The sequence below is a fragment of the Macrotis lagotis genome, chromosome 2 (genome assembly GCF_037893015.1).
Source record: "Macrotis lagotis isolate mMagLag1 chromosome 2, bilby.v1.9.chrom.fasta, whole genome shotgun sequence".
Classification (NCBI taxonomy): domain Eukaryota; kingdom Metazoa; phylum Chordata; class Mammalia; order Peramelemorphia; family Peramelidae; genus Macrotis; species Macrotis lagotis.
In genome coordinates, this window is record NC_133659.1 from 53370324 (window position 1) to 53389891 (window position 19568).

A 19568-nucleotide genomic window follows, 5' to 3' on the forward strand; every position below is an offset into this window, starting at 1 on the left:
TTCCAATTCAAAGTCCTTCACAATCTGACCTCAACTGACCCTTCCTGCTTGATCTCACACTTCTCCCCTCCCCCTTTTTCTTCCCTTCTCCAAAATTTTAGGTCCAGACAAAGTGGTCCACTCAGCCAAAAAGTTAAACCACATACAACATTCCAGCTCTTCCAGACCTTTGTATAAGTTAGAGCATAACCTATAAGTTTTATATAGCCAGGACTAAAATGGGGGGGGGGGTCCTCTTGATTTCTAATTAGTTTTCTTGCTTTCCCACAACACAACCTTGGTTACACTTCTATTCCAGTAACCCAACCTTCTTTGAAGGCTGTGACACATCTGGCCTAAGTCACCATGTGGGTACTGATAGCCTTGCTGCTACTGGGTGAGTCTTTCCCTATCTACCTTGTTTGTTATTGGATGGAAGGCAAAGGGAAGAGGGCAGGGTGAGGGATCCTGGGGCTTGACACCTGGTTGTTTAATCTTGGCTCTCCAAAATATGGACAGACCATAGCTTAGTTTTCAGGCTAGTCATGCTAAGATACTCTTTATAGCTCTGTGTCAGGAAAATCTGTTGTTGTTATTTTGATGTTTAATACTATCAGACTCAGCAACCATCAAAACCCAGGTTGCTTTAGAGGGCAAAACTTTAAGCATAAGTAGAAAGCAGAGGAGTTTAAAGCAATTTTCTTTTCCCATTCTGTTTATTTGATTTTGCAAGTCAATGGTGTTAAGTGACTTGCCTAAGGTCACACAGCTAGGTCATTATCAAGTGTTTGAGGTTGGATTTGAGCTCAGGGTCTCTTGACTCTAACCACTGAGTCACTAAACTGCCCTGGCCTTACCCACTCTTTCAGTGATTGCCAGCTTCTGATCTTTTACAGGTCCAAGGATTGGAAGAACTGGTGAGTCCTCCATGTACTTCTGTCCTACTTCATTTTCCCCTCCTTGCCCACCCCATCTCACACGTATATCAGTTTCTCACACCCTAAACTATCTGCTCTGAGCGGTTCGTTGGACCCACAGCAGGAGAGTTGCATGGCCAAGTGGCCGGGATCCTTGGGTAGAAGCTATTCTGGAATCTTGTCTACCCTTGCCACTTCCTAGCCTATTTGGTCCAGTTTGCCAAAGACTGCATGCAAACAGGCGTTCAAGACAGCATGCTTTACAAGTTGATTAGTTGACCTACTAACTGAATTGCTTTCAATTCAAAGAATATGGTTAACTCTATTTGCAGAGATAGTCTAGGGTTTCTCCAAGCTGGGATTAAATTCTTTGGGCTTCTTGACTTTGGCTCTCTCCATCCTCTTCAGCCACCATGGATAAACCCATTCTGTCCTTGCACCCACCCTGGACCACAATCTTTAAGGGAGAACGGGTCACCCTGAGGTGTGAGGGGTTCCACCCCCTGCTCCTGGAGCTACGGCCAATCACCACATTGTGGTACTTGGGGCACCTTCTACTTCCCTCACATAAGAAGAGCATTGAGGTGCAGGCACCAGGGGCTTATCGATGCCAGACCCGAGGGGCACCTGTCAGTGATCCAATCCACCTCTCTGTGTCCAATGGTAAGTGGACTGAGTATAATGGGAGGACATAGCACATAACCTGGGAATATGTGTCAGTTTTCTGGGGACTGGTGCCATCTTTCCTACAGGTGTGGATATAGTCCTAGTGCTATTCTGCTTTATCTAGGAAAGCTGATCATCTTACCATCAGACAAATATAAGTAGTTCTTCATTGGTTGGTGGGGTTCAGGGCCCACATAGGCTAAGTAGGTAGCCACTAACATGATATGACATGAACAGCATAACTGCCCCCACAGAATATCCTCACACTTTAAAAGTGGTTTCTGAAAATCTACCATAACAGCTGTTTTACAGTTAAGGCATTAATTATTGAAGGTCCCTGTTAAAGCTTAGGTATATTTTCCAGGGGAGATAACTCATCAACGTAGCACCCAACCACCGCATTAGCACAGATTTATTTAGAAGAGTAGTCAATAGATATGGGGATCTTGAGACAATCCCAACTTTTTATATCACAATGGAAAAAATCTAGTGGGGAAAATAGGGAATTTCTGAGTAGCTAGGGTTTGTATGAGGATACAGGGTTTCCTTGGAGAAGGAAGACAGAAGCGACACCTATACCTACTCCTTATTTCATAGGCTCATAGGAGGTAAGGAACCTTAGAGATCATTTTATATTTTACAGAAGAGGAAATTGAGACATAAGGTCCCACAAATAGGAAATAATGGAACTGGAATTTAAATTGAAATACTCTGATGCCAAATTTACCCTCTTGGGAGCATGTCACTCTGCCTTTTCTTTTCTTCCAAGTGTCCCTTCCCTAGGCCTAGTCCTAATGGGACTTTCTGTGGAGTAGATTCCATTGGAGTTTGGTTAGCTGTGCTCCAATCTGGGGTCTCACCTGACTCCTACCCTGCCTAAAGTTATCATCCAGCCTCTTCAGGAATGGACACTGAATCACAAGATCCTTAAAGTTTAAGGGATCTCTGAGGTCATTTAGCCCAACTCATACAAGAATAAGAACTTCCTAGGGCAGCTAAGTGCCACAGTGAATAAGGCACTCTACTTGAAGTCAGAGGACTTGAGTTAAAAGCTGATCTCAAACATTTTTACTAGTTATGTGGCCCTGGGCAAGTCACTTAGCCTCAGATATTTCTTCCCCCTCCCCTCAGCCCTCACACCAATCTCCAACAAAAAGAATGACCTCTACAGCAAGAGGGCACCTAGTCTTTGAAAACAGATCTGTTAGAAATTATTTCTTTACATCAAGCCCAAATCTATCTTTTTAAAACTATATACATTACTTTTATTTCTTCCTTTTAGGACCAAACAGAAAAAGGTTTTAATTCCTCTTCCACTTGAGAGCCCTTTAAATTCTATCTTGACTCCCCTGTTTTTTCCTCTTTAACCTCAACATGCCACTTCCTACAACCTTGAGGTCACCACCATCATAGTTATCCTCTGAATACTCTTAAGCTGATCAATGGCCTTCCTAAAATGAGGTACTAAGAACTGGACACATCCTCCAGTTTCAGTTTATCCAATTTATATAGCTGGTTTATCACCTCCCTATACCTAAATACGATGTGTTGCAATGTAATCTATGACAGAAATATTTTCTTTTGCCATATCACACTATTACCTTCATACTGAAGTCTCCTTCAGGCTGATATGAAATCTTCATTACTTTTTAAGTTCATTCATTCATTCATTCAACTAGTTACAAATCCCTTTAACTACTATCATCTGAGACAAAATGTTCCATCTTGTCCACAAGAATGCATGCAAATCTGTCAAATGTTTTTCTATAATTTAGGCAGATCATCTTAGGTGTTTCCCTGATCTACCAGTTTAATAACCCGTCAAATAAAAAAGGAAATAAAGTTGTTTTAATATTTCTTGTTCTGTATAAAGTCATGCAGGTTGTTTCTAATCATCCCTTCTCTTTCTAGAAGTTCATTAATCATTCCTTTAAAAGTACATTCTAGTATTTCTCCAGGAATTGAAGGGAATGAAACTAATAAGGCAATAGTTTGTAAAATCTATTTCCTTCTCTTTTTATTTTTTTTTAAATTGAAAGCATTATTTGCTTCCCTTCAGTCTTGGGGTACCTCTCCTATTCATCAATGACATCTTTCAAAGATCACTGATAGGGCTTCACAAATCATATTTGCTAGTTCTCTCAGTACCTTAGGATAGGATTTTTCTAGATATGGTGACTTGAATTCATCAAAGACTACTATCTTTCTTTGTTTTTGTTTTCTGTACATTTTAAAAAATTTTAAATGCGCTGATGAGTTACCTCCACATTCAACAATTCAAGAAGCATTTGTTATCAGGGGCCAGAGAGAAACGAATTATGATTTCGTTGATAGGAGCTTCCAGATGAGGAAATTTCCTCTACCAATGCAGATCAGTGTTTTATAAGCAACAAATAAGAAATAACAATCAATGTTAAGTACATTAGCTTTATGTAAAGTTTGAGGGATGAAGTCATTGTTGTTGTTAGGGGATGAAATTATTGATTAAAACACAGGATACCTTCATTGTGAGTCTTCCACAGAGAATAGATAGTTTGGAACTTGGTTCTTATCCTCATTAAAATCTGAAGGAAGACTGGCCTCAAGATTAAAGGTTCAGGAGAACTAAGAAACAACAAATGGGAGAATTAAGAGAAGGGGGGAAAAGTGAAGAAGGGCTATGGAGTGATCATGAGTTTAACTGCCATTATGGACCCGTGTGTGTTGCAGACTGGCTGATCCTACAGGTGCCCTATGCCGCAGTCTTCGAGGGTGAATCGCTAGTGATCCGCTGCAGAGGCTGGTATGATAAGGTTGTTTACAAACTCCATTACTACAAGGATGGACACGTCATGCGCTACTTCCAGGCTAGCGCCAACTACACAATAGCCCAGGCACAGGCCAGCGATAGTGGACATTACCAGTGCTCGGGAACCCTGCGGATCCCGGTGGAGAGCACCCCTATGTTCTCCGCCAAGGTGGTGGTCACCATCCAAGGTGTGGACACAGGACACTGGTCTCACTGCTTGGGGCACGAGAGTGGGGGGTTGGCGCTGGGGGAAAAGGGAGAGTACAGACAGGGGTAGGTGGAGGAGGAAAGAATCTTTGGCTCAAGGATAAAGTGGTTGCTACCTGTCCTACAGAATGTCCCCATTGCCCTTCCCTTCTCCTCTGACCTCCTTCTCCACTCACATCCCAGCCCTCCATTTCATGAACCTGGAGCTGTCAGTGGCCTGCGCAGAATGCCCATTGCCCCCAAGAACTCCCCACTTTAATAAATTCCTTCTTGGGACCCGGAAAGGGGATGAGCCCACAAAGGGTGATGGGCAGTGACTGCTGCTCCCCGCCCAGATCTCCCAGCCGGAGGCTTCCTGTGCCTAATACCAGAATTCGGCACTAGGTCCCACTGCCTCCGGACTGAGGGGTCCCACTGCCTCCGGACTGAGGGGCGCCCCCCCCCGCCCCCCGCCCCCCGGGATGGCGAGGCTGCCCTCCCCGCAGCCCCGCGTGTCCGTCCTCCTCCCTAGAGCTCTTTGCGTCTCCGGTGCTGAGAGTGGCGCCCCGGGCCGAGGCGCGCGGCAGGGGCGGGGTGACCCTCCGCTGCGACACCCGGCTGCACCCCCAGAAGCGGGACACGCCGCTGCAGTTCTCCTTCTACAAGTACAGCCGGCCGGTGCGCCGCTTCGACTGGGGAGCCGAGTACACGGTCCCCGAGAGCGAGACGGAGGACCTGGAATCCTACTGGTGCGAGGCGGCCACCGTGACCCGCAGCGTGCGCAAACGGAGCCCCTGGCTGCAGCTGGCGCCCCGGGGTGAGTGCCCCCACCCGGGCCGCAAACGCAGCCCCCGGCGCCCCGGTGCCCCCCATCCGCAGCGCCTTCTCTGGGGCCCCTCCTCCGTCGCCCTTCCCATCCCTCTAGGGCAGCTCTGCGCTGATGAACAAGGGTGCCCCCGTTGGGAACAGTGCAAGCGGCCCAAGAGGTGGGAGCCGGCCGGTGATGCGGTTCGTTCCCTCTCGTTTGACAGGTTCCTTCTCCAGCTCATCGTCCATCACCACGCGAGCTCCGCCAGCAGCCATGTCCAGGAACCCCGTCTCCAAGCCCCTCTCCTTCCGAAAGCCTCCCAGTCCCAGATCTGTGGCCTCCACCACCTCTGCCTCAAACTCCTCCTTGCCCGGGCCTCTCGCCTCCGTGCCAAGCATTCCCACCGCTGGGCCCACTGCTTGTGCCCCTCTAACTTCCTTGGGGCAACCTGTCTATCCTTCCAGGTCCAATATGGACCTACTGCTTCAGGAAATGCAGCTGCTTAAAGGCCTACTGAGACAAGTGGCACTAGAGTTAAGAGAGCCACAAACAGTGTTGGGGCTCGGAGAGACACCAGAGATGCCTGCCTTAGATTTGGGGATGAGCCCAGCTACTCCGGAGACCACAGGAAGGGCTTAAGGCAGGGGTCAGCCTGGTAGGATGTTTCTTGGACTCTCCAGGTGGAGGTCTGGGACTGAGGTGTGCTGATTATTAGAACAGAACTTGAACCTTTCTGGGGAATCGGGGGAACTGGTCAGTGAAATTCCACTTTTCCATTAAATCATCTTCCAAAAAAGCACATTTTCCTTTAGGAAGCCAGTTCTCATTCTTACCTTTTGGCCCCTACTGACATCACCTATCCTGGATGTCACTATTTGGTTACACAAGTACAAAGTTTTGCTACCTACCACAAGTTTAATACTCCTATTCCTCCCTTCCATCATTCTCCTTCCCCTATGACCCTCCTTCCCCCAAAATCCAATTCATAAATTGCTTCATCTAAGTTTGCGGTTTGGTGTGAAATTCTAGCTTTGTTTAAATTCTTAGCTTTCCACCATGTTCTAGTCGTACATAAAATGGAGGAAAATTTTACTGAGGCACTGTTGCCAGCAACAAGCTGTCATTACCTAGTGAATTCACCTGCTGCTGTCTCATTAAAACAGATTTTCACTTCTGCTGCCGGAGTCTTGAGATCCCTGGGAAGAATTTGTTCTTTGGATAGCTTCTTGGAGAATGGAGAGAGTTTTGTGGATCCTCATCCCAATACTAAGGAAGGGAGAGTAATCAAACTTCTCTTACATTTGGTCAGAAGTAAAGGGGCCTGAGGTCAGACACATGGCCAGGTGATGTTCTCCAGGAGCAAGGCAATGAAGGATGGTGATGGAGACTGCTTAAGATGGCTAGTTTAAAATTAAAAGATAAGTCAGGTAAATCTTTCCTTGAGCCAAGTGAACACCTTCCTAAGGTATTTCTTTTGGGCAGGAGTTAGCAAGTGAATGGGGTTAAAGTGATTTGCCCTAGGTCACACAGTTAGGCAATTATTGTGTCTCAGGTCAAATTTGAACTCAGATCCTCCTGACTCCAAGGCCGCCACTTTAGGCACTCACCATCTAGCTGCCCATTCCTAAGGTCTTTCCAAAATTATTTCCCCTTAGGTCAGGAGAAGCCTTTTCAGTTCTGGTTTCCAGTTCTGTGGTGCTTCTAAGAAGTGCTCTGCAGACTAGTCACTTTGTGCAGTCTCATTCTTTTGCCTCCACATTTTTAACATGTGGCTCTTCACAGTTATTTCCTTGCCTTGGTTTCTTTTCCTGTTCTTCTCCCTTTCCTATTTCTAAGCTAGAGTACCAGAGAGGTTCTGGGAAAGGAGGAGTAACCATGTCTGTTTGAAATGAGGCTCTTCTTCATTGATTTCCCACCCTAAAACTCCAACAGAATTAGTGGAAAAATGACCCTAGGGAAAACAGATAAGTTCAAACCTTTTGAGTGGGGAGTGGGGGGGGGGGGCAACCAATTTCCATTAGTTGTTAACATACCTCCTACTCCTCACCCTCACACATCTCCCTAGGCGTATAATTTTTCCCCAGGATTCTGGACATTCAGAATTCACAAAGTCAGAAGTGTTCATGCTTATCTGGTGGCTACTCTGGCTATTGAGTTTGGGAAAACAGACTGAAACAACTTAACAACAATAAAGTGAACTAGATTGTTCAAAGTGTAGCATCCTCCTCAAGGCTATGCCAACAACTCACACATTCTTTAATTTTTAGGGCTATATTTTCAACATTGTTGTTACTGAGCCACCACCAGTGTAATCCCTACCAGCAATTTGCCTGACTTTTTTTAAGCAATGTGATTTTCTAAGGTGGTGTTGTAAAAATGGTTTGTATAAACCATTTCACCAAAAAGCCTGTTGCAAACTCTTTCACAATATACATAAGTCCATAGTAAGTAAGACTGGGCTTAGAATATAATTGTTATGGTTGTAGGAAACACATGTGATAATGGAGTTTTTCAACTCCTGGTGATGGAAGTCTTTTTTTTCTTCTTCTTTGCCTTTATAGAATCCTCCAAAGTTAGATGTGGTCCTTTTCCTGAATGGGCCACTCAGCTAGGCTCCCCGAATTCTTCTGAATAACAAATCATACACTTTGTAGCTACTATTGTACTTTGTAGAGACTTTGACTCTATGCATTAGTGTACAACCATTTCCACTGCTATTGGCTATTACTACCCTGGCTGCTGCTATTGTCTCCATGGGACCTCTAAATGGGACCTCTAAATTCCACAAATCATCTAGACATTTCTATTTCATAATGTATATTCACCTAAAATCCGGGAAGATATCACTGCCCCCTCCCAACTCTTGAGATCAACACAAAGTACTGCTGCCTCCTTCCTAGCTACAAAGGAAAGAAAACAAGATAAGGATAGTGTGCCCCTTTTGTATACCCACTGGTTACAGTTCAGCCCCCCACCCAGACATCAGTTCTTAGAAGATTCTTTTTTCATTCTTACATAGTTCTGTGTAGTTAGAGAAGAATTGGTACAAATAATTCCCCTCATAAGTCTGTGAAACACGCTCCCACCAGTACATCTAGAGTCCAGGTAAAGTAGGATCAAGTATAAAGGGCATATGTAATAACAATAGAATAACAGTGAAGAAGTCCTTTTCTCTCTCCTCAATGGAATATTGGGGAAGTTCCGCATAGACATATAATAGTTTTCTTCTAGATTCTTTATGGAGTATTGGAATATTTCCTCTCAAGGAGGTCTAGTTGATTTCAAACTCCTGATGCAGTCAAGGCTAGCACCTACTGATCTTCTGGGGACCTTGATAGGATGTTGATGGAAAGTCCAAAATTCTTTGGACCTTTTATGAAGCTCACAGATCCTCCTTCAGTCAAGGGTAGGAGAGGGAGACCGACACTGAGACCCAGGCCAAATCCCATCTCCTAAGCAATTTGTTCGAAGGGATTTAGCTGAAAGTCACTCTCTCCTCTCTGTTGTTGTTTGTCCTTCATTTTAAAAGAGAACCAATGACATCAGGAAAGTGATGCCATGACATGCAGGTGAAGTAGATATGAATTGGGGGGGGGCTAGGCTAAGTCATCAGCCTCACTGTCTCCTATGGAACCACCTGGGTCCAATGGTCAGATATGAATCAGGACTCCTGGAGATGGCCTTGGATCTAGTGGGAGACACTCATATCCCTGGATGCCAAACTGGTCTACTATTTTATGCAAAACCCATAGAGTGTGTCCTCCAGGCAATACTAATACACCTGTGTGTCATAATTTTATTTTATCCATCAACCTCCTTCCAAACTGATTGAAGCCTACATAGGCAGCCACCCAACCACACACAACACACTTCCTAATTTAAAAGTCTTTGATTAATTGATACAATAAAGACATTTAGAAGTTCAAATTAAGTTCACACCACAGATTAGCCAAAATACAAAGACACTGAGGATCAGTCACTCATTTTAAGTGGGTGGGATAACTGGTACATTGCCTCACCTGACTCCAACTCTCATAAATTCATTCACTCATTTACCACATATTTACTGAGCACCTGTAACTTATATTTTTATTTTTTCCAATTATATGTTAAAACAATATTTTAACTTTTAAAAAAGTTTGTATTTCAAATTGTATCCCTCTCAGGTAGTCCCTGAGCACAGTTTAGTAGATGCTGAACCAAGTGATAGGAATTAAAGACAAAATCTCCATAATCTTGATTTTTGTCTCTGCATCCCCATCTTGATAGTAATAGGTGTTCAATAAATTGGCATTGAATGTACATAGATAAGTAAACACAAAATCCATGTAAGATAATATGAGAAGCTCCTAAGATTCTAAGAGGCAGAGAGGTGAGAAGAGAGCACATTTGAGATGACAAAAAGTCAAATGACTTAAATCCTGTTTTGCTTGTCTTCACCATGGAGGAAACTTATTTTCACAGAAACTAGAACAGATTTAACAAACTGGCTAAGGAGGCTGCCCCCTCTAAAATGAGGAAGTTGGACAAGATGGAATTAAATGGCTTTCTCAACTCTAAGGTTTATGATCATATGACAAATTAGAGACAGAATGGTGAAAAGCATGGTGTACACAGAAGTCAGGCATTTCCTAACTGCAAGAACACTGATAAGTCACTTAACCTTTCAGAGTCTCAAGTTTCTCATCTGCTGATTGGAGATAACACTTAAAGTATTTACTCCAAGGGTTGTTCAGGAATCAAATGAGATAATGTATAAAGTACTTTTCAAATCTAAAAGTATTATATAAATTTCAGGTATTGTTATCATTGTTAATTCCAAACTAGGTAAAGAGATAGTAAAATCTAGTTTAACTAAATTCAAGTCCCTCAGCCAAAATGAATTATATCCTAGGATCTTAAAATAATTTATCCATGATATTAAGGAACCATTTGAAAGATTATGGAGAATGGGAGAGGTGCCTGAAGACTGGATCAAGATGGGTTTTATATACATATCAGTTTTCCAAAAGAGGTGAATTCCTAAAATTATTAATGGTTTTGACAAAGGATTCAAAGCATCTCATTTGTGTGATTATTCCATTCTTTAGTACAGTTTATAATTCATCTATACTTTCTCATCTTCAACTTTGTCCATGTTCTGCCTCTTTAGAAAAAAAGATTGTATCTGTCTATCTTACAGAGATTATTTAGTCCCTCTATTAATTGGCATGGAAGATTTGATTGAATTCATTTCTCAAGAGAGTTGTCTGATTGACATAGTCCACTGGAGCTAAGCACTCCCAAGTTCAAAAGCTACATCATCAGCTACAAGGCTACTAGTAGCTAGGATTAATAGTATGTACCACTATAGCCAGTTCAGGTTTTTTTGCTTTTCCCTTTTTGGGTTTTTTTCCTTTTTATTCTAATTCTTCTTTCACACTATGAGCCATATGGAAATATATGTAACATGATTGTACTGGTTATAACCTATATCAGATAACTTGCTATCCTTGGATGGGGGAAGAAAACTTTACAAAAATGAATGTTGAAAATTTATCTCTATATATAAAATTGGAAAAAATAAATAAATGAATTTTAAAAAGAGAAATATGCTGCAGCCTACTTGTGTCCACCATGTAACTCTACTATCCTTTGGAATTCTTAGATTATATGGATGCCAGCTAAAGTGGACCTTCATGAGGACCCCAGATCAGGAGTCAGGAAGTATACCTTTCTATGCATATACTTCATTACCATTTTATTTTTGTTTGATCATATTCTACCCTAAGATCTTACATATTTGGGGATGGGGTAGGAGAATGCTTTATGTAACTACTATTCTTTCTATACCTTCTCAAATCCCTCTTTAAAAAGCTATTTAAGGCTATTTGTTGATAATCAATGGGGAGGGAGTACACCAGTAGGGTTTCATGAACACACAATCTCTCAGGACTACTCAAAGCTCTAGGGTAGAAGTGGGATCTAGTGGGAGTTGGGAAAGAAGCTATCACAAGAATTGTTGAGACTTTGGAAAAGTCAGTCCCTGACAGGTTTCCCTCCCTGGAGTGTGTTCTTGTGAGGTGGTCATGCAAATTATAAAAATGCAAATCAGTAAACCACAGGGGCAGAACTGGGAACATCTGTTATCTTCCTTTCTCTACATCTCAGGGCTAATTCTTTGCTAACTATTTTCTTTTCTGAGCCAAAAAAGGGAACTGAGAGCAAAATTCGAATCTCTTCCATAACTAAACCAAGATCTAAATCCAGTCCCAGAGTCCTGGAAAGGAGGGACAATTCTGCAAACATTACAGGGAACCAGGAAGGGATGTGGCTATCATTGCTGTTTGATGGAACTCAGTGAAAAGTTTGTTGTCTCCCCAAAACCTATTTTAGTTTAAGAACACTGGATAAATAAACTTTTTCTCAAAATTTTTTTGAAAAAGATGCTCTCCTTAAACCAAACACATTGACAAAGATGGTAAGAAATGGGAAGAGTAGATGTTGGAGGCTAATAAGGAGCATAATAAGGGACAGTTGGTAGAATTGTGAATTAGTCCAAATATTCTGAAAAGACACACACACACACACACACACACACACACACACACACACACACATACATATAATATATATATATATATATATATATATATATATATACACACATATATGCCAAGAGATTAAAATGTCCATAGATATCATTGCTGGGCATATATTTCAAGAAGGTAAAAACACAAAAGTCAAAATATTTACAACAGCAACCTTTGTGATGGTAAAGGAATGGAAACAAAATGTATATCTACCTAAAGGGGAATGAATAAACAAATTGTGACACATGGATGTGATGGAATATTATTGTACCAAAAGGAATTAAAATACAAAAAATAAGAGAAGCATGGGAAAATTGCATTGCTAAGTTAAGAAAGAAGAACCAGAAAATAATATAAAAAGAATAAAAACAAAAAATAAAACAAAAAATAAAACTGAATACTATGAAATCATAATAATCAAGCTTGGTTCCAAAGAAGACAGGAGAAAATGTATTTCCTCCCTTCTTTGCAGAGGTAGGGCACTATGGATATGGAACATTGCACATACTGTCAGATGCTCATTAGTTTTTTTTTTCCCAAGGCAATGAGGTTAAGTGGCTTACCCAAAGCCACACAGCTAGGTAATTATTAAGTATCTGAGGTCATATTTGAACTCAGGTTCTCCTGACTCCAGGGCCGGTGCTCTATCCACTGCATCACCTAGCCACCCCTGCTCATTAGTTTTGCTGACATGCCTTTCCACCCCCCATCATCTTTTTTTTAAGTTTTTAAGAGTTAGCTTTCTGGGAAGAGGACAAAAGAAGATATAATATATATATATATATATATATATATATATTTATGAATGAAGATGATATTAAAACATGATACATCTATACAATTTTTTAAAAGAAAAAAGGTACTTAGTTGGGTTTAAAAGACAATTAGGAATTTGTACCATTTATGGACAGATTGCCACACTATTTATCAGCAATGTACTAAGTCTGGAATTGCAAAACAGGAAGAGATTGGGTTGAATTATTTGGGGGAAATTGCAAAGTTCTTTTACTTATTTGAAGCTTTCTATGAAAGCAAAGAACCATCTTTTGAGTACAAACATTTACTGGTACTATTTTATGGCAGCAAGGCCTGGAGCACTACTGCCTCTAAAGCAGGGAAGATGCACATGACATAGGAAGGCACATGGCGAACAGGCTACAACATATAACCTATGAAGGGATTCCAGAATGACAAAAGTAAAGAACATCATCAAGCAACTGTATGAAAAGAAGACAAGATAGGTGGGTCATGTGGCAGGAGCAAGGGATGAGAATGCTCAACAGCACACTCAAAATAACAGGAAAAGGTGAGACTAGAGCCCAGAATGCTGAGTGGGTCCCTGGGGGGACTTTTGGGGAGACCACAGATGAGGCTTTCAAAGTCCAGCAGGCACCACCAAAGAAAACTCCTGAACTGCAAGGATCAAAGATCCATCTAAGGACTGCCGTGATGACTCCCTTAACCAAAGCAAGCATTATAAAAAGCTCTCACAGAGGCCCACTTGTAGTTGGTGCCATAATAGTGTAGAACTGTGTTGACCATTGGGCTAAGGTGCATAGGTCTTTGAAAGCTCATTCACCTCTTTAGTCTAACTCGAGATCCTGAGCCTGATTCAGTGCCTGAAGCAGGGGTGACTCTGAAGCAGAGAACCCCCTAGAAGCCACCCCTCAATCAGCCAAGCGAATATGTGTCAAGTACCTACGGATGTGCCAAAAACAGTGCTAGGTAAGGACTTCAAAAACAATACTTCCCTAGCCTCCACTCTTCAGCTTCATCCAAATTCCATTTTACCCACAGTCTTCTCCAAGGTCCCAGTTTCTGCTTAAATCACATTCCTGTGCTAGCCTGGACACAAGGCTAGTGCCAGTGAAGCCTGGTCTTTCAGGAAGCTTGAGAACATCAGAAGGAGCAGACAGATTAGATTCTCTGGCTCCCTCAACCACCATCCTTCTGTATCCAATGCACACTGGCATCTCCTCATTAGGCCCTATGCCTTCCTGGAGCCTTATTTCTGGAAGGACCCCAGCCAGGTTCACCTCACTCAGAATCTGACTTTCTAGAATCCAGACTGTGTGACCAGCCCCTCAGACCCCAGGAAGGTCCCCCTTTTCTTCACTTACCCACCCTACTTCCTGGCTTCTCAAGAACAGGATTCACATAGTTTGCTTCAATCTCTATCTCTAGAACTTGTGCCTGAGACCAGTAAGGCTTGACAAAATACTCTGTGGGTCTGTCTATACCTGGAGCTGTTGTCTCCCTTAGCATGGAAGCCCCTGGGGGGCTCCGAATGGGGCTGCTTTTTCTTTCTTAATAAATATTTGCTGATTTCAGTCCCAGTTCACTTCCATGGTGGACTTTCAAGGGCTTGGCTACCCACAAACTTTCACCCAGTGCCTCCTGTGTTCAAGGAACAAAGCTAAGGCCTGGGGCCACCAAGAGGGAATGTCTGTGTTTACCGACTAACTGGCTGTGTTCCCAGTTCAGATTCAGATTTACAGTAATTATTTTGGAAGATGATGATGTGTCATTTCTTACTGTTCTCCAAGAACATTTTGGGAAGTCAGAACACATGAAGCAACAAATGATAGGAAGTCAAATGGCTTAAAGCCTCATGTGACTTGGCCCATGAATTGTATTATCTTGTGAATAGTTATCTACCCAAAATGAAATTCCAACACAAAACAATGTTCTTTTCTTTAAGGGAAAAACATGAACTGATTATATTACTAGTGATTATGAGAATACCTCTTTTCTTTCTTTTTTTATAATTTCCTAAACTAAAGGCTTTCTCTGGTGTATAACTGGTGTCAACTCAACAAACAATTATTAAGCACCTGCTAGATGCCAGACACTATATTTGGTGCTGGAGAATAGAATCTAGAAAGGTAAAACTCAATATACCTGTTCTCAAGTCTAACAAAGTAGACCATAAACAACTATGTACAAACAAGATGTATACAGTCTAAATTAGAAATGATTACAGAGGAAAGGCATTAATGAGTAAGGAAGATCGAGAAAGACTTCTGGGAGAGGGTGAGATTTTTACAGGGATTTGACGGAAGTCAGAGAAGCCAACAATCAGAGATAGGAAGGCATGGTGTATAGATGAGTCTGAGTTCCTGAAAACTGCTAAGCGATAACGGTTTCCAGAACAGACCTAGCAAAAGGCTATTGTCTATTGTCCATGAATAGCCTAGCTCAGTTCAGAGAAGTTCACTACCAGGTTGGCCATAGGATGATAAAGTTTTGGTCACAAAGATGATTTACTATATCACAAAGCATATATGATATATAGATGGACAGAAATCTGACACCAAGATGCTCAAAGAATTTTCTAATGACTGACCATAGATTCTTTTTTTTTAATTTTTAAAAAATTTTGATTTATGTCAATGGGGTTAAGTGACTTTCCCAAGGTCATATAGCTAGGCAATTATTGTCTGAGGTCACATTTGAACTCAGGTCCTCCTGACACCAGGCCCAGTGCTCTATCCACTGAACCACCTAGCTGCCCCCATAGATTCTTAAAGAACTGATTTATCATTTAAATACTTTTTACCATTTAAGAGTGACAAAGGAATTCTAAGGGGTCATTTGCAACATTGGCAGAGAAAATGGTTCTTCTTTAGAGAAAGTGTTGGGGTAGCAATATCCTCTCCTTTCCCAGTAAGGTGGCTAGAAGTTTCTCCCTCAGCTTAAACTCCAATTTTATTCTAATCTAGAACCTAGCATTTTTGTTCCTGTAAATATAGTTTCTTCATTCCAGGGTCTGTAGTCTTCTCCTACTTGAGAAAAGATTATTTCCAAGAAAGTAAATGTAGTGCCACCCCATGGCCAGAAATGAACCAGGCATAGTCCAGGAAAATGTCTCCACTTTATTTGCACCAGAGTGACCCTGGCATATAAATCTGAAAGTTTATCACATCCTAAAAATAACTCCTAGGTTTGTTAAATTGCCTTCTCCCAATGCCTTCCTTCAATTTTATGATAGCCTAGATACTGATCTGACATTATTCTAGGCCAATCGAGCATCCTGTCTCTGAACTTCATCCCTCTGGTCACATGTGTTCCAGTCACCTCTGTTGAGAAAGTTTCCTTGGCAGGTCTGTAGAGCAGGGCTGTGATTCCTGCTACAGAGGAGGCTGAGGCAGGTGAATGGAGTTCTGAGCCCGAGTTGGGTTAAAGGCACTCAGGTGTTCATACCAGTGCACTGTCTTTGAGTGGCAATTATGGAAAGATAAAGGATCCCCTAAAACACTCCCATCAGAGCTCAGAGATGCACTACTCTACTAGGCCATATAAAGAAATCACCTTTAGATTTCTCACCCAAACAAGGGGTCTACAGACGAACCCCTACAATTCTTCAGAGACCCTGGGATAGACAAACTGAGGCAGGCTGAGAGCCAGTATGGAGCGGGGAGCACTTCTGGGACCTTTGGGTAGTGCCAGGTCTCCCTGTAACTCCACAGGTCAGCTAAGCTAGGCTCTTCCCCAAGTTCCAAGACTCAAGGTTTTCAGCATCAGGAGGGTCCTCCTTGACTGATCCAGGAGGGCTAGAAGCCTTCACTGTGTCTAGCTCTGGAGGCTTGGGGCATTTCAGGTGGAGGGGCCACAGAAGCTCCAGATAAGCCCCAGCTAAAATAATTCCTGAAGCTGGAGGTAGGAACCTAGCACAAGAGTAACCCGTGAGCTCAGCACCAAGAGGGAAAGGCCTCAGGCATCCGTTACAACTGGGAGATGTCTGTGAATGATGAATTTTGCCCTTTTAAAATGTATTTTTTACTTATATTTCTGTAGCACAAGTGGTTGGAAATTCACTTCCATATAGTCTTCTCTTAACAAATTATCATTTGTAAATGTATCAGATCAAGATAACCTTGCCTTGTGAAGATCATTTGGCTTATCTGCTAGAAAATCTAGGTCCAATAAAAGAGGGCCCTTGTATGAAGTTCATAAGATTTCTGATAACTATTCTTGATGGACTTGACTTCAAATACTCCTTGACAAGTACCAAAAATCCCCACCTGCTGGAGATCTCCCCACTTCTGACTACTGACTCCCCAAAACATTTTTGAGTTGTTTCTCTGACTCCCTTTTGTGCATGGTTGTCAGGGGGCTCAGAGAACTAATAAACACATGATGTTGCCCTAACTTTGTGTGTTTTTTATTAAAGCCAAACTCTAGGAAACCTTTTTGAGTCCTAGAGTCCTGTGACAAGAGGATAGAGATCAGTCTTTAAAGCTAGTCCAAGTTTGTCTGACTGTACCCAGGACTGAGCAGGCAGCCCTCAAAGCATTCAGCTGGTCATTCCCCACCCTGTTCTCCCTACTATAAGTAAATCAATGTATAATATCCCTATGAAGAAATGCTTCATTTGAAAAATGCCCAGAGAATAAACCTTGAAGGTGATAGCAGCCCAGAAATAGAGATAAAGATTCAGAGGAAAAAATGTCCTAGCCACAGGGATTGAAAGAATATCCAGAAGAAATGAAACAAGAAATTCATAATGGAAAAGGTAGGGAGAAAAAAAAAGGCAAGGAAAATTGATACCTTAAAAAGATAGTGGGAAAACCTCACACAAAAACTTCCAGTGCCTTGAAAATTGTAATGAATCAAACCAAAAAACAAACAAAAAAAATCCAAATAAATTATTCAATAATTCATTAAGAAATATCAAAACAAAACAAAACCAAAAAAAGTAAAAAAGAAAAGAAAACATTAAAAACATAATTGAAGGGGCAGCTAGGTGGTACAGTGGTTAAAGTACTGGCCCTGGAGTCAGGAGTACCTGAGTTCAAACCTGACTTCAGATACTTAATAATTACCTAGGTGAGTGGCCTTGGGCAAGCCACTTAACCCCACTGCCTTGCAAATATATATATATAATATATATATATATATATTATATATATATGTATATACATATACATATGTATATATATATGAAATTTTCAATTTAGGAAACTGTAAATGAACTACAATCTAAGAATTATCAGACTCTGAAAATTATGATCAGAGAAAAATACTTGATACCATATTTCAGGAAATTTTGAATGAAAATAGAGTCAGAAAGCAAAGTGAAAATGGAAAGAACCCATTGGTCACTTCCAGGAGGAAACCCCAAAATGAATAATCCCAGAAACATTATGCCAAATTCTAGAGTTTATAGATAAAAACAAAAACACTGCAAGGAGATAAAAAGAAGGAATTTAAAATACAAAAGACCTACACTAAGAATGATATAAGACCTAGCAATTTCTACCCCCAATAGAGGAGAGCTTGGAATATGATATTCTAAAAGGCAAGGGATAAAGGTTTATAACCAAGGACAATCTACCTGGCAAAATTAATTGTAATCCAACAGGGGGAAAAAAACCAAACTTTTAATAGAATAGAGAGTTGCCAAGTATTCCTGATTAAAAAAACAAACAAAAACCAAACCAGAACTGAATAGACAGTTGGAAATGGAAATTCAGGTACCACAATAAACAGAAAAATACAATATTTGCATAATTGATATGAATATTTGCATAATTGATATGATACACACAAATAAATATGCACATACATAGATAATGAATAATTTACATGTTAACAGGGGAACCAAAAATAAATGACTTCTCGGAACAATCATTTAAAAAATTATACTTAATTTTTTCCCAGATAAAAACAAATTTTAACATTCATTTTTAAAAATTTTGAGTTCTATATTCTCTCTCCTTCCCGTCTCCCTTCCTTGAGAAGGCAAGCTATTTGATTTAGATTATACATGAGCAATCATGTAAAACATATTTCTATATTAACTATACTGTGACAGAAAATAAAGAAAAAAAACAAAAAAATCTAAGGAAAAAAGTTTTTTAAAAAGTGCTTTGCTCTACATTCAGACTCCATCAGTTCTTTCTCTGGAGATAGATAGCATTTTTTTTTATCTTAATCCTTCAGCTTTCTCTTGGATCATAGTATTGATCAGAATAGCTGAATCATTCACAATTGATCATCCTAACCATGTTAATGTCATTGTGTACCGTGTTCTCCAGGTTCTGCTCATTTCACTCTGCATCAGATCAGGATTTCCAGATTTTTCTGAAATCATACTGCCTGTCATTTCTTATAGCACAGTAGTATCCCATCATAATAATATACTGTAACTTGTTCAGCCATTCCCCATTGATGGGCATCCCCTCAATTATAAATCTTTTTGTACATTGTAGATCCTTTTCCTTTTTAAAAATCTAGTAATATCACTGACTCAGGGGCTATGCACAGTTTTATAGCACTTTGGGCAGTTTGAGTTGCTCTCCAGAATGGTTAGACCAATTCACAACTCCACTAACAATGTTTAGTGTCCCAATTTATCAACACCCCCTCCAGCATTTATCATTTTCTTTTTGTTATATTAGCTAATCTGATAGGTGTGAGGTAGTACCTCAAAACTGTTTAAATTTGCTTTTCTGTAATCAATAGCAATTTAGAGTATTTTCATATGACTATAGTTTTGATTCTTTTTTGAAAACTGCTTGTTTATATTCTTTGACCATTTATTAACTGGAGAATGACTAATATTTTTATAAATCTGACTCAGTTTTTATATTTGAGAAATGAGGTCTTTCTCAGGGAAAGTTGCTGGAAAATCCTTCCTCCATCTTATT

At 40.9% G+C, this 19568-nt stretch overlaps 1 protein-coding gene across 1 annotated transcript; it reads left to right on the forward strand.

Moving 5' to 3' along the window:
* Window positions 1-345: 345 nt before the first annotated feature.
* On the forward strand, window positions 346-10844 carry FCRLB (Fc receptor like B). The gene is made up of 6 exons (XM_074221837.1): window positions 346-376; window positions 876-896; window positions 1305-1559; window positions 4272-4538; window positions 5069-5353; window positions 5568-10844. The coding sequence occupies exons 1-6, from the start codon at window positions 346-348 to the stop codon at window positions 5981-5983; spliced, it is 1275 nt and encodes a 424-aa protein (XP_074077938.1). The 3' UTR covers window positions 5984-10844.
* The last annotated feature ends 8724 nt before the right edge of the window (window positions 10845-19568 follow it).

What these genes read in the sequence shown, in the direction of transcription:
- FCRLB (XM_074221837.1), top strand. Translation starts at nt 346, where the DNA reads ATGTGGGTACTGATAGCCTTGCTGCTACTGG. An exon ending in GATAGCCTTGCTGCTACTGG is followed by an intron (nt 377 to 875) that starts GTGAGTCTTTCC and finishes GATCTTTTACAG; the next exon opens with GTCCAAGGATTGGAAGAACT. An exon ending in TCCAAGGATTGGAAGAACTG is followed by an intron (nt 897 to 1,304) that starts GTGAGTCCTCCA and finishes CATCCTCTTCAG; the next exon opens with CCACCATGGATAAACCCATT.